Source organism: Nematolebias whitei, chromosome 6 (genome assembly GCF_014905685.2).
Source record: "Nematolebias whitei isolate Nwh7 chromosome 6, NemWhi1, whole genome shotgun sequence".
NCBI lineage: Eukaryota > Metazoa > Chordata > Actinopteri > Cyprinodontiformes > Rivulidae > Nematolebias > Nematolebias whitei.
Window position 1 is genome coordinate 18558528 of NC_056503.1, and position 14980 is coordinate 18573507.

At 42.9% G+C, this 14980-nt stretch overlaps 1 protein-coding gene across 1 annotated transcript in view; it reads right to left on the minus strand.

The window, feature by feature from the left end:
- The window catches only part of pcsk7 (proprotein convertase subtilisin/kexin type 7), a 21736-nt gene extending 7478 nt beyond the window's left edge, over positions 1-14258 (minus strand). Inside the window, exons 1-11 of the mRNA XM_037678087.1 lie at positions 13990-14258; positions 13335-13577; positions 10697-10831; positions 9775-9940; positions 8225-8315; positions 8019-8073; positions 7732-7870; positions 7531-7631; positions 5367-5534; positions 771-875; positions 597-699 (exon numbers count right to left, since the gene is read on the minus strand). Coding sequence (XP_037534015.1) covers positions 597-699; positions 771-875; positions 5367-5534; positions 7531-7631; positions 7732-7870; positions 8019-8073; positions 8225-8315; positions 9775-9940; positions 10697-10831; positions 13335-13577; positions 13990-14238 — 1555 coding nt within the window. The 5' untranslated portion in view covers positions 14239-14258. The remainder of the gene's footprint in view (positions 1-596; positions 700-770; positions 876-5366; positions 5535-7530; positions 7632-7731; positions 7871-8018; positions 8074-8224; positions 8316-9774; positions 9941-10696; positions 10832-13334; positions 13578-13989) is intronic.
- Positions 14259-14980: the final 722 nt, after the last annotated feature.

Below are 14980 nucleotides of genomic sequence, written 5' to 3' on the forward strand. Positions count from 1 at the left end.
GGGCTAAAGCAGAACAAGAGGGCTAAAGCAGAACAAGAGGGCTAAAGCAGAACAAGAGGGCTAAAGCAGAACAAGGGGGCTAAAGCAGAACAAGGGGGCTAAAGCAGTGTTTTCCTAAAAATAAATCAGTTTTTTATTATGTCTCCTCTGTAAATGCTGGCAGCTTTACGTTGTCCAAGAAAAACCCAAGACATATTTGTCTGTGGCTGAACAACCAACTGCAATGTAATTTCAAAAAGGAGATAAAGTTCAACGGAGGACAGGAAGAGAGATTAGGAAAAAGGAAATGTTTCAGCTAGATTTCAGTTATTTACGGGCATTTGTTGAAAAAATGTGGGGGACAGATTACGTATGTACAGTACTGAATATGAGATATTAACAGAGGTGAGAGGTGAGAATAAACAAAAACTACTAAAGAGGGTTGTAAAAAGCAAGTTGAAGAGAAAATGAAACAAACACAGAAACTCCCAAACATTCCCTAAAAAGGACAGGCGGAGTGAGGAGCAGGCATGCAGAGGGAGGGATGGGCTGTGCGATTTGTAAACACGACAAGCGAGTGTCCTTTAGAGAGCTCAGAGATAAACAGAACGCCGTACCGTTCCAGCTGAGGACCAGCTCCTTAGAGTAAGCCGGGATGGCTGCCTTCTCCTTTATTACGGAGCTCTGATAGGAGACGAGGAAAGGCACGGACTCCCACACCTGAGACACAAATCACACACAGGTTATGATAAACCTTTTCAACTGGTGATCTGACACCAATGGCTGCGTACCTTGGCTGCATTGACGAGCCTCCAGGCGTTGAGCAGACCAAAGCCATGCTGATGGCTGTGATGAAAGCCTGCTCCGTTCTCTCGCCAGTCAGCGTTGCTATCACACTTTTAAAGACACAGACGTTACAAACAAGGTGAACCTTTACGTTCTGGTCCAAGAACTTTGTAAACCAACTGTTGGAGAAGGAAGCTTTAAGTATTGTAGTCGAGGGTTATGGGTGTGATTTTACTATAACAACATGAGGGATATTCTTGAACCAGTCCAAGCTGCAGAAGTCATAAAACTTCCTTTCACAATAAGAGTTTTAGACAGTGTTGACGTCAAAATACTCCCAAAACATCTGGAGCTTAAATACCTTCCATCAGGGGTGTTCAGAGTGCGGCCAGCGGTCTATAAAGCTGCTCTTTGAGGGAATGTGTGCAGTCCAATGCTACAGTTTGAGAATGGTATTATTTTACTCAGACTGAAGGGGATGATTCTGATGGACTCCTATTACAAAGATTAAGAGTGGTTTTGTATTTTAAAGAATAAAATAAATAGCTGATGTCTCCCGCCGCTGAGAGATTTAAATAGTGAATGTCTATAGTTTTGAGATTGGTGTTTTTCTGGACAGGAATTGAACAGGGAGTGTGAGTAAACCTAAATGTTTTTGCTGCAAGATATTCAAGTGGGGAGTTCCACTGTGGAGAAGGGCAGAGGGAGCGTCTGCCTTCTTATTAAAAAGGCAACGGGCAACAATTTCACCTCCTGCTCAAGTATCTGACGACGCCTACATTCACTGACAAAACTTTTCTCTCTCTCCCCAGAATCGATTGACGCGCTGAAGCCTCACAACCACATGACTGAGTTGCTCTGGTGGGAAAGATACAACCTCTCACAGACTCCATTTTAATTTGTGTCTAAAGTACTCAAGTTCAAGTTTATTGTCATTTGCATCCCATGTGGTACATGAGGTGGAACGAAATTATGTACTCAGGGTCCCAGCTACACCCAAAATAGCAAAACTACAAAATATAAAAAGAAACAGCAAATAAGGAACTAAGATATACGCTAAACGAATGCCAAACGGTACACTAAAAGATCTAAGATATACAGTAAACACTAATAATGTAAAACAATACGGTGCAACAACAGCAGCCCAAACATGAAGTAGTAGTAGTACAGACTTTAAACTACACTTCAGTTTTTAAATTGTGTTGATAGGCCAAGCAAAACCAGAGTTATGATGAATAATCCACGCCACATCTTTTTCTGAAGGAAAAGAAAGTCAGGAAAGACAAGAAGTCTCAGGGACAAAACACCCCCACCTCTCTCCACTATTAGCCCCGCCCCCTGCTGAACAGATAACAACCTCTCCCAAAAACCTCTCCAACTGAGAATCTTCACCAGCATATAACAACCTCTCCCTCCTTTATCATACCTGCAAACCCAGAAGGGATGAAAAAGGTGGCAACTGTAGTGCAGGGTCTGTGCATAAATCCCAATCCAACCTTGATCCTAGTTCAATATTTGCAGAGTTTTAGACACAGAATTAACACTTTCCACGCATCTCAGATTCCTAGGAGTGAGGTGGTGAATGAGTGAAACATTCTTCTTACTACACGTAATGTTTTTCGGGTTTTTTTATACTAAATTTGGCCCACTAGGTGGTGCTCCACCTTTATATTTGAGAACCTTTGTAAAACTCCACTGAGATGAAGTTCATTTTACCCCAGAAGAGGGACGTCTTTCCCTGTCCAGAGTTGCTGCAGAGTTCCGCCTCTCATCTCGTCTGACAAAATTGTTCTAGTTTGGGTGTAAAGAGCAAAACTCACTTGTAATGTGCACAAGTGAACATTTAGTGCAAAAAAGTTGTTTCACATGCATGCAGGCTGCAGATAAGTCCACGGATGATAGTCATCGATTTATCCAAACCAAATCCATACTGAACCTGAAGAGTCCAGTGGTCTGGAGAGTCGCCACAAAACTCGGGACCATTTCAGAGGGCCACAGTGACCTTGCCTAGATGCAGCCACACACCAAAATGGAAGTCAATACTTCACGTAGTTTTCAAGACATCATGCTCACAACATGCACCGACAAACAGGAGGAAAAGGGCATTTCCCATTGCTCCTCTTTGCGCCACAACAGGGGACAAAAATGTTATTAAAATGTGAAATATTACAAGTTTTTCATCATTTGTTGACCACAATCCTTATTTTCATTCCATTTTCATGGTAAAAAGAACCACGAACCTTTAACGACTTTCAACAAAATGTAAACTTTTAAGTAAATATTCATAAAACTCATTTAAATGTAGAAAGTGTTTACAAATAAAAACAATGCTGTTGATGTATTCACTGATGTACGTCTATATGCTCTTTGTGATCTTAACATCTGCCTTCAACACCATGGTTCCCCAGACCCTGATGGACAAACTACTCACACTAGGTCTAAGTCTCTCTCTATGCAACTGGGTACTAGACTTCTTAACCAACAGACCACAGTCTGTGAAGATCCACAACTTCTCCTCCTCCACCATAACCCTCAGCACTGGCTCTCCCCAGGGCTGTGTGCTGAGCCCCCTCTTGTTCACTCTGCTCACATATGACTGCACATCTACCCATCCAGGCTGTCATATTGTAAAGTTTGCAGATGATACAGTGGTGGTTGGATGCATCACAAACAATGGTGATTCCAGCTACAGGCAGGAGGTGGAACACCTGGAGAGCTGGTGCAGGAAGAACAACCTTCACATCAATGTGAAGAAGACGAAGGAGATGGTCGGGGACTTCAGAAGGAATAAACACATTCATGAGTCTAACAGCTTCAGGGTAGAAGCTGTTCCTCAGTCTAGTGGTTCTAGACTTAATGCTCCTCAACCTTTTGCCTGAGGGGAGCGGGGCAAAAAGTGTGTGTGCTGGGTGAGTGGGGTCCTTCATGATGCAGGTGGCCCTCTTCCTACATAGGAGGATCTGTGGTGGAAGTGGTCTCCAGCTAGTAGTATTTGGGTGTACACATGAATGACAACCTGATCTGGGGCAACAACACCACCAGCCTGATCAAGAAAGCTTATCAGAGACTCTACTTCCTCAGGCGGCTGAGACAAGCTGGTCTGGGAAGCTCAGTCCTCACCTCCTTCTACAGGTGTGCAGTGGAGAGCATCCTGTGCTCCAGCATCAACGTGTGGCATGGAGGCTGCACAGCTGCAGAAAGAAAAGCTTTGCAGTGAGTGGTGAAGGCTGCACAGAAGTCTGTTGGAGTCAGCCTCCCCACCATCACAGACATCTACACCTCCAGATGCAGGAAGAGGGCCACCTGCATCATGAAGGACCCCACTCACCCAGCACACTTTTTGCCCTGCTCCCCTCATGCAGGAGGTTGAGGAGCATTATGTGTAGAACTACTAGACTGAGGAACAGCTTCTACCCTGAAGCTGTTAGACTCATGAATCTCTAATCAGAATAATCACTGTGAAAATCACTGAAAAAAAAAATCACTGTAATGCCACTTGGTTGTCGATATGTGCTGCTGACTATCCATGATGCTGATCTCATGCTGCTGATTACTTCATGTTGCCGTGTTCATTCGTCCTCATCTGCTCAGACTCATGTTCATGCTGCTGTTGTTGTTTGGTGCATTGTTTTGTACTACTAGCGCTTAGTGTATGCTTAGTTTAGCGTATTTCTTAGTTCATGTTTTGGATCTTACTACTGTTTTTCTTTACAATTAGTATTTTTGTTGGATGTAACTGGGACCCTGTGTACTTAGTTTTGTTCCACCTCATGTACCACATGTGATGTGAATGACAATAAAAAAAACTTGAATCTTTGATAGAGGAAAACATTAGACTTTATTTAGAGAATATGAAGTGGGAATAATTTATATACAGCTACCCTTTACTAATATCCCATCGTCTAACCTTAACTTTCTATGAATCTGTTATTGCGGCTGTCGACTGGACACTCTTTCAGTGCTTTGACCAAAATCCATGGTCATGTGTGTACTGAAAACTTTTTGACCAATACTCTTCAAGTGGGATTCAAACACATTTTCAATTCAAGGGTCTACCTCTAGGCCACACAACCCCTTATTTAAAGACCGTTTTTAAAGAAAAGTGACTCAGTCTGTTCTTTTGTTCCTAACAGAATTTACCTTCCAACCAGAAAAAAAAAGGAGGGGGGTGGGGGGGGAATCAATAAAATAAATTACCAAATTACAACAAACTACGTGTCATTTTGAAGCTTTGAGATGGAGAATTTTGAACATAATAATAATAGTAATAATGTCATCACAATATGTTTCCATACAATGGCGAAATTAGTCTCTGCATTTAACCCATCCACCACCAGGTGGTGCAGTGGGCAGCTATTGAAAGCGCCCGGGGGGCATTTTGGGGGTGAGGCGTGCTGCCCAGAGACGCCACGTGATGTGCAGTGACTGGGGATCGAACCTGGGACTTTCGGGTCCCAAGCCGGCTGCCCTGCCTCTACACCATCTCGGCAACCCAATACTGAAAAACGTCTCATTGAGACTCATTTTGCAGTCACATTTCATTAAGCAGCTCTGGTTTCTAGCAGGTGCATAAACAACGGCTGATGTCGGATCGGGCGTACCTTGCTGGCGGTGAAGGCGATGATGTGCTGAACATCCCTCCAACTGAGGCAGGGCCGGACTTGCAGCATCAGGGCCACCATTCCTGCGGCGAGGGGGGCTGCAGCAGAGGTGCCAGTGTGGCCCTCAGTACAGCCCGTCCCCCTCTGCATGGACCAGTCCGACGTCACCTGGAGAAGCAGATGGGCTGGCTGGTTAATATACATAAATACAAACAAAGCTGACGATTCTGTGATGAGTTCAAATGTAAAGTTGTCTGTAAGAACATGAAGATCAGTTAACATGAAGGGTCAATGCTGGAAACCAGCACCTGCATCATAGCACCATCTGGACATTCAGTCAGTTTGAGATCGAGTTTAGCTGTTTATCAGTCAGTGGGAGTGCGATGGGGGTCGGGTACGAAGGTGTCCAGCTAAGAGAGCATAGAAAAAAAAAATAGGTGGGACACCTCCCTTTGCCCCATCCCCACTTTTTCCTCTCATCTTCTTTCTTGCCTTAACAAATCTGTCCCTGAGGTACTTCCATTTAGCTCGACAAAGTGTCTTGTCCTTATTTCGATGTGAACACAGTTTCTTGACGGGCAGTTCATTGTGCGACACCATAGTATGCGTACGCGATCATAAAGACTGATCTTTGCGCGGACATACACTTCAGAGTCCACCTCGAGTATGTGCGAACCTCTAAGGAGTGAAGTACGCTCGAGTATGTGGAGGCATTAACAGATGAACAGCAATAAACTTATACCTGTGCACACCTAATGTAAGAATGTGCAGTAGAGCCTGCCACCATTGCACTACATTAGTGTTAACTTGCATTACACTTTGATGCTTTTTTTTAGTTTGTTATTAGGACTGTTATTTCTAATGCTTTTTACTCTGAACTTGCCTGCTGCTGTGAAAGACCAATTTCTCTCAGGGGAATGTTAGTATATCAGGGTTTCTTTTATTTCTGAAGATGTACGAGAGAATCAATAAAGACCATTGAAATAGATTTTTAGTACATTTGTCTCCAATCATGAAGAGTTGAGATCTAGCAGTCAAATCCAGATAAACTTGTCTCATGTGTGTTATGATCACTTCATTTACAAACCTCAGTGAGAACCATCTGAAATTTTCCAACCTACTCTACTTGCACTTTGACACCTGAACTGTCAATTTCAGACAACTTCTGCATCTCAGACGTGTTTACACTCAGTATTTAGTTCAGATACTGGCGTCCTTCATTCAGTTTTACATATCACATGCGATCCAGGCTCTAAAAGAACCTCAGACTGTTTCTAGATGGTAAATTAATGACTGAAGTTCTGCTTTTCCTGTAACTTAATGCTCACTTTTCAAGACCAACACACACAGGCAGTGTGTGATGAGCACTTAGTCTGGGAGTGTGCTGGATCCGTGGCTGGGTGCTGGCTAATATCTATTCCCCGCAAGTGATGTTGTCCATGCAGCAAGCTGCGTTACCATGGTGACTGTCACAAACACTGACAAACAGAGGTCAGCTGCTTCACGAGTCTCGCTCCTGTCGCCCTCAGGCTTTGCTTTAGGAATAAATCTGGTTCTCATGAAGGGAAGCCCTGGTCACAAAGTTACAGCTCCTCAGGTTTTCTACAGGGACTTAAAATATATAATTTTACACAAAGACCGAACTAGATAATTCCAGTTTGTTTGACATCCATTGGTTATCTGTTATGCAGCATGTCAGCTTATGGGTGCTTAATGAACGTGTCCTTTCTGTCCCGAGCTAACGAGTCTTTAAAAGGAACAAGCTCAGTCAGATTTGTTAGTTGGCTGCATGCTTGCTCTCTACTACCAGAGACTTCGGCCCTGCATTAAATCACTTTTAGTAACTCTTATTTCTATTAGCTAGATTTGGGAGTTACTGGGAATCTGATTTTTCAGTTTTGGTTCTAAGTTGGGGAATTTAAGTTTAACATCCTTAAACTCATGGTCAACTGTTCAGCTGGTTAAAGGCTTCCTCCTTCCTGTGTTTGGCTTGGTCCTTGACCAACCTGCTGCCCTTGGGTCAAAGTGACCCACGAGGCCTCAGTTTTCAAATAACCCTCAGCAGGATATATATTTTAATGGTTAAAAACCCACTGTGGTTGGACTGCTTGGTGATATTTATAAAACTCAGGTATTTGCAACACTAAACATCAATAAAACCTACAATGCTCCTCATCGTGGCCCCCCCGCTGCTGAAAGTGACCGCCAGCATGGACGCACACTCCTCTGCGTAGAAGGGCATCTGACCTTTCTCGTTCACCGCTCCTGCAGGCAGCACACATTCAAACACAGCGACTGTTTCTGTGGACAGGACCTCATAAACGCAGACAGCTGACCCGACAGCTAAGCTAAGACTCCGCCTCACCAATCGTGATGGTGTAGATGGAGTTGGCGTAACCGTCATAGTTGCAGTTGTCTTTGTATTGACCTCCGTTCCCACTGGCAACCACAAAAATGCTGCCGAAGCCTCGTCTGCCTGCAATCACCCCATGCTGCAGTGCTGCCTGTAGAGAAAAAATATCAATAAACTGAAAATCAAAAATAATAGAAGGTAGAGGACGAACTGACTGGGGTGTTTTAAGTAACACAAGTTATATGCTGCTCTCTACCGCCCACTGCAGGACAAAAAGAGAAGTGGACAAAATGTCCCACCATGCCGAGGGGATGAGGTCCGTCCACAGTGCGTCCATCATCATCTGGACCCCAACTATTGGAGCAGAACAACAGAAACACCTGAAGACCATAATATTAAAACATAATGCACAGGAAACAGGGCCAAACATGTTTTTAGTGATATAGTATTATAAATATCTGATTCTTGATGAAAATACCAAACAAATGGGATGGGAGTGTTTTACCTGCAGCTGTAGATATCATTGACCTGATAGTGTTTGTTGAAGGCTATGGCCTCCAAGCTGTCTGTCAGGGGGCCATCCAGGACTCTGATACCTGAGCAGAAAGAAAAATACTTTCAACCAAGAACCACAAGTCTTCAATTAAAATTCTCTTCAAAACTCCTGGAGACCAGGTGACTCCAGGTGACATTGTTACAAACCTCTGTTTATATCATCGAGGCTTGTTGGTGGACAGTCAGTGAGTGGACCTGGGTCCGATTGTTCAAATGATTTTGGTTTAATTTTGCAGTAATGTTTTAATTGCAGACTGTAATAATTGCCTGTTTCTGAACAAAGCAATTACTGTACGTCCATTCAGGGCTTGAGTCGGATCCTGCCGGAACAGGATCCAGGAACTCTCTTATTTTGAAAGGGTGCGTTCCAGTAACAGTTTGCTTTGATCTGGTAACTCTCAGGCTTAGTAATAATGAAGTTATGAACAAATATGACTTGCCTTGAATGAATAAAACCTATATTGGCCATTTAAACTGAAAATAATTACATAAACACTCATTTTAAACACAACAGTCACTTACGATCTTCTTAATATCACATACGAGCTGCCCCTTCAAGCATTTCTGTTTCTACCCTTAAAAAAAAATCACCGCCCCTAAAAGTTCAGCCATGGGCAATTTTATTAAAAACACAAAAATATAATTAAACAGCACAACCAAATTGCACATCAGTTTTACAGTTTAAGTGGGTCATTAATAAAGTTTTGATTATTAAAAATACAACGAGAAACATCTGATGGGTAATCATGTGATGTGCATCACGCATCAAAACAACGGCGCCAATTTGTCAAAATAACAGCGATCAAAATGTCGAAAAGACAGTCCAGTTTACTTTCCTTTTTACAAAAAAGGGCTTCTCCACTGAGACAAGGAACAAGCAGGGAGGAGGATGAGGAGGTGCACCTGGCCATGGTGTGGGACATACTAAATGACTAGTAAGGTAAGAAATGATCCTGCACTCAGTAGGCTACACTTATAAATTATAAATCACACAAAGTGTTTAATAGTAAATTATAAATATGAATTTGGTATTTTGACATTTGTGTGCCTCAGCGTTGTGCTGTGTGCGTGTTCCAGTATCAGTGTTGGCCTCAGTGAACCTTGGTCTTACACTGCTATTTGTGTTCCATCATTGTTTGGTTTATAAATTAAGCACTGCCTCCCTCATGGACAGACACGCCGTTTGTTTTTTTTTCCACTTGTGGCTATTTTATCAGGCATGTGTCTCTCTGCAGAGGGAGAGAAACAGCTGCAGGAAGGCACAGGGAAGTAATTATTGTAAAGGCTGACAAAGTCATGTCACTGTAAATTACTACTGGGAATGCTTAAGAAAGATTTATAACTCTTTTGAAATTTAACAACCATTCTGGGTTAAATAACAAGATTTGATGTGGGTCCAGATCCTGACTGCAGCCTGACATTTGGGGACCTCTAAGCCGGTATTTTCATGACCATTGTAAAGCAGAACAATGCTACTTAATCCTGTTGGCTGCACTGTACCTGCCACCTTGCTGCCATAGGCCACGCCCACAGCGCAGAAGCTGTTGTTGGGAACGGCTGCGATCTCTCCAGCACACCGAGTCCCGTGGTGGTTGTCGCTGTGAACATCTGGGTGAGGCATTGGGTCCGGGTCATTGGAGTTCAGATCGTAGCTGCCCTCGGGACTCTAAAGAGGGGGGACATATGAGCGTTGGATTCACACCTTAAGTTTATTTTGTACTGGGACCAAACCGGTTTAACTAGAAACGTGACGGTGGTGACAAAACCAACATTCACCCGACAATACAACTTCCTGGTTTATCAAGGCCAACGTTCCTAAAACTTTCTTCCGATACGCACAGCTCAGCTCAGGAGTGTAGTTGAAGTAGATTTGGTACTAAACTTTAACAACAACATTAAAAAACAAAACAAAAAAAAAACTGTCAAAGATCTGACAAAAGCACAATATACTGAGTCGAACACCCACTGGATTTCTCTTTTATATTTCAGAGCTGCATTGTTCTAAAACTATTTGAATCATTGGGTTGTTGGGAGCAGCACGGTGGCTCAGTTGGTAGAGCTGTTGCCTCTCAGCGAGAAAGTTGCCGGATCAAATCCCGGTCGGGGGCCTTTCTGGGTGGAGTTTGCATGTTCTCTCTCTGCGTGGGTTTTCTCCGGGTACTCCAGTTTCCTCCCACAGACCAAAAACATGCATGTTAGGCTGATTGGTAACTCTAAATTGTCTCCAGGTGTGAGTGAGAGAGTGAATGGTTGTTTGTCTCTATGTGTCCCTGTGATGGACTGGAGACCTGTCCAGGGTGTACCCCAACTCTCACCCAGTGACTGCTAGATATACAGTAGGTACCAGTGACCCCCGCAACCCAAAAAGGAAGAAGCAGGTAAAGATAATGGATGAATGGGTTGTTGTGACGTGTTTTCTTACATAGTTGAGCTGAATGTCCTGGTGGGTGTGCTCCACGCCGTCATCTACAACCACCACTGTGACTCCCTGGCCAGTGATGTTGCGTTCCCACACTCCTGTCACATTGATATCCATGCCTACGTTTATTTGATTGTGCTGTAAAATCAGGAACAAACAGTTACCATCCCATATGATTTCATTTATAGAGCACTTAAAACAGCAACAAGGCCAACCAAAGTGCTGTACAGCAGAAACAAACAAGCAAAGCACACAGCAAAAAATACATAAATGTACTAAATACTAAATGCCTAACATTGTTGAGTTCATAATATAATTGTGGCTAACACAATTAGTTCATAAAATGAGAGGATCGGGCAAAGCTCAAAGATTTGAGTGAAATTAAACCAATAATTGTCGTTATTACTGAGATCAGGTTTTGATTTAACTTTTGAGAATAAATAAAACTTGTAAAAATTTGTAATGCACGCTGTATAGTGAGCTGACAAAGTTTCTTTATATTATGAAATATAACAAAGAGCCATAACTCTGGTAGGAAAGGGTGCAGCACAAAATAAATTGAAAAACGAAATGAAAATAAAAAATATATACTTTTATAAATAATAAAATTGAATATCCTGATGCATGCTCAATAATCCAGGTAGAAAAATAAAAAAAAGTTAAATCTGGTCCTCTGGACATTAAAAAAAAAACCAAAACAAAGCAAAACAACAAAAAATGTAGAAACGTTTCGTCTCTCGTCCGAGAGACTTCTTCAGTCTGAGGTGCTGTATTCAGCTCAGTCTCTTAAATAGCACCTTCTCAGAGTGGATCAACCAGTTTTGCTGCTGACAACCAAAACCAGCTGATCACATGCTCAAGAAGGACCATCAGCCTAACAATGGATCATTAGCACACTGATGGCTGTTTACTGTTCACAGAGGGCTGAGTGATACTAGCAATAACAGCATTGTAAGAGGGGGACAGTTGAACCCAGAGGCCTCCACCCCTGTTTAATGATGGACGATTTCTTTTCACAAAGATGGCCTCCTTTACTCCTCTCTCAAACCATCGTTCCTCTCTATCCAGGATGTGAACATCTTCATCCTTGAAAGAGTGACCGCTGGCCTGCATGGAGATGAGTGTAGACCGCAGAGTCCTGGCCTGATGATGTTGATCTTCTGTGCTGGGCCATCCTTTTGGCCAGTGGCTGTTTAGTTTCCCCGATGTAAGACTGATCACAGCCCTCCTGACACTGAACAGCATACACAACATTACTCTGTTTGTGCCGGGGGACTGGATCTTTGGGATGAACCAGTCTTTGCCGTAATGTATTTTGGGGTTTAAAAGCCACTGGGACGTTATGTTTAGAAAATAAACGTCTCAGTTTCTCTGATACTCCCTCAACATACGGAATGACCACTGGTCTGGGTCTGGGTTCCTCCTTTTCACCTGTTGGCTGACTGGAGTCCTGTTTGGGTTTCTTCTCTGCTTTCAGGAAGGCCCAGTTAGGATATCCACATTGCTCTAGAGCCTGTCTTGTGTGGGATTTCTCCTTCTGCCTGGCTCCTGAAAACAGCACCTCAGACTGAAGAAGTCTCTCGGACGAGAGACGAAACGTTTCTACATTTTTTGTTGTTTTGCTTTGTTTTGGGGTTTTTTGAATGTCCAGAGGACCAGATTTAACTTTTTTGGAATAAAATTGAATGTTTTTCCTTACTTGAGCATTTGTTTTGCTTTATTTTGAAAGAACACAGTATGCCCCTTATAGTAAAGTATAGCATATTAAATGAGTATTACAAATTAAATATATGGTATTTTATCAAATGTAGACGACAAAACACAGCTAAACAAACATCAGCTATCCATCTTCTTGTTTATCTGTTTGGCCGTGGAGACAAGAGGTCAGGATAAAAACTAAGACAACACTTTCCAGTTCCTCCTGGAGCATCCCAAGATCTTCCCAGGCCAGAGAGGAAATAAATAATAACTCAAGCAAGTTCTGGGTCTTCTCCGGGTGGTCTCCTCCCAGTGGGACGTGCCCATAAAACCTCCAGGAGGCGCCCAGGAGGAATCCTAATCAGAGCTTCAGTTCAGATTATTAACCATGACAGACCAAAGAAAGGCTCGTTACAGCAAAAGTCCTGAAACATTGGTCCATCTGCTCCATCCTGCCACACTCATAAACAGGACTCCTAGAGACTTGAGCTTCCTTGTTTGAGGCAGAGACTCCGACTCGACAGAGGGAGCAGTCCATCTTTTTGTAGTTGAGAATCAATGCATCAGCGTTGCATCAGGGTCTAAAGCAAACCCACCTGTGACGAGCCTTGGTGCTACAAAGCGAGGTAGCAACAGTCAGCATGTGAAAAGTTTAACCAACTTTGAGTCTCAAAGACGTGATGGCATGTGACCACCTGACCGCAAGATTATAAAACAAACTAATTATCGAGGTTTATTTATTTATTGTCACTGATGTTTTGAAAATGATATGGAGACATTTGTCCCTCATTTAATGTGCAGTGCTCTTGATGAGGGCGATCTGCTTCACACCTCTTTTGGGTTCAGAAAACCTGACTGACAGCTGTGGAAACCTGAAACTGGTTCTTAGACATTTGAAGCAGCTCTAAATTGGCACAAACACTATCCCAGAACCAGAACTCACCAAATGCCACTGTTTTGGATAGTTGGGGTCGTTGAAGCTCATTGATCTCTTTGAGCGGCTGAGCACTCTCTCCTTGGAGTACCACAGGACATGAGGATGTGCTGCTAGAATGTCAGCTGGTTGGACACTTCTTCTCCAGACTCTTCCCAAAGACTCAGCTCCAGACTTTACAGAGCACAGCAGGTAGTGGCCTTCCAGCTCTCCAATCTGGCCCTGGTTCTGTAGACCAGCCTGCTGCGCCACCTGAGCTCGAGAAGATAACGGTAAACAATAAACCAGGATGATACCGATAAGTGTGGCCTAGTTAAGAGTTTAGACTATGTTAGTTTTAACTTCTATTTGAAGTTTGAAAGCCAAAGATTTGATACTACACAAACAACGAGCTATAAATCCAATTGAATTTTCAGTTAGCAAATATACAGAAAAAATGGGTCTTGCTTTTAGAAAATTTTGTTGTAAACACTTTATACAAAAAAATATAAATAAAAACAATTGTTGAGATACTTGTTTCAGGCAAACAAAAAAACCACGAAAATAGTAATAATGAATAATTTCTAAATATTTACGTTAAAATAAAATGTAACAATATTTTAGTATTGTTTTGATAAAAATAAAAAAACAGTTTTAGCTCAGACAAATTGATGAAGTACTTTACCCTTTCAGCTATCACATCCAGGTGCACAGTTTCCTCTTCCCCATCCTCTCCATCAGGCTGAGGACCATCATGGATCTGCACTGCCCAGGACTGACCTGGCCCGCAGGAGGGCTCCGGCCAAGGTGAGGAGTGAGACCAGGATGTGAGCGGAAGAGAGGGATTGACAGAGGGCAGAAAGATGAGCAGCAAGAGGGTTAGGGAGGACAGAAATATGAGGAGGAGAAATGTGGGAAAATATGGCGCCGCCATGGCAGGGGAGGGCAACACACCAAGCCGACCAGACAAGGCCTCTTCATCTAAGCAGCAATCTGGACATCAGCCAAGGACACACACGGAGACAAGAGGACAATCTGAGAACGAGCTGCTGGTTGTTTAACATCTGCATGCTGCATTCAGAGGCAGCTTCTCAAAATCACAGCCTCTCACCAAGAGCGAGGTGGATGAACCATATCAGACTGACATAGAAGATTTAGCATACTGGAAAAGGCAATTCACACTTTAATGTAATAATAAGAGGAGAAAAAAAAAAGAAAACCGTAGTAGCTTTGGTTTTATGGGAAGAAGATATCCGCATGAAAAGGCAAAACAACTTACATGTGTTTAAATCTATGTATTAATAACCCAGACATGGACACCACCACTGTGTGTGTGTGTGTCCTTGTTTATGCTACTTTGTGAGGCCCATTTTCCCAACTTATACTGCATTGTGAGGACCAACTTCTCCTTATGGGGCCCAAAGCCCGGGCCCCATAAGAAGAAGTCCCGTTGGTGGGTTAGGGGCTAGGTTTAGGACTAAGGTGTGAATTGAGGATGTGTTAGGTTTAGGGTTAGGTATGTACTGGTAATGGTTAGGTTATGGATAAAGGTCATGGTTAGGCTATAGAAATGAATGAAAAATGAATGGAAGTCAATGCAAAGGCCCCATAAAGATAGCAAAACAAACCTGTGTGTGTGTGTGTGTGTGTGTGTGTGTGTGTGTGTGTGTGTGTGT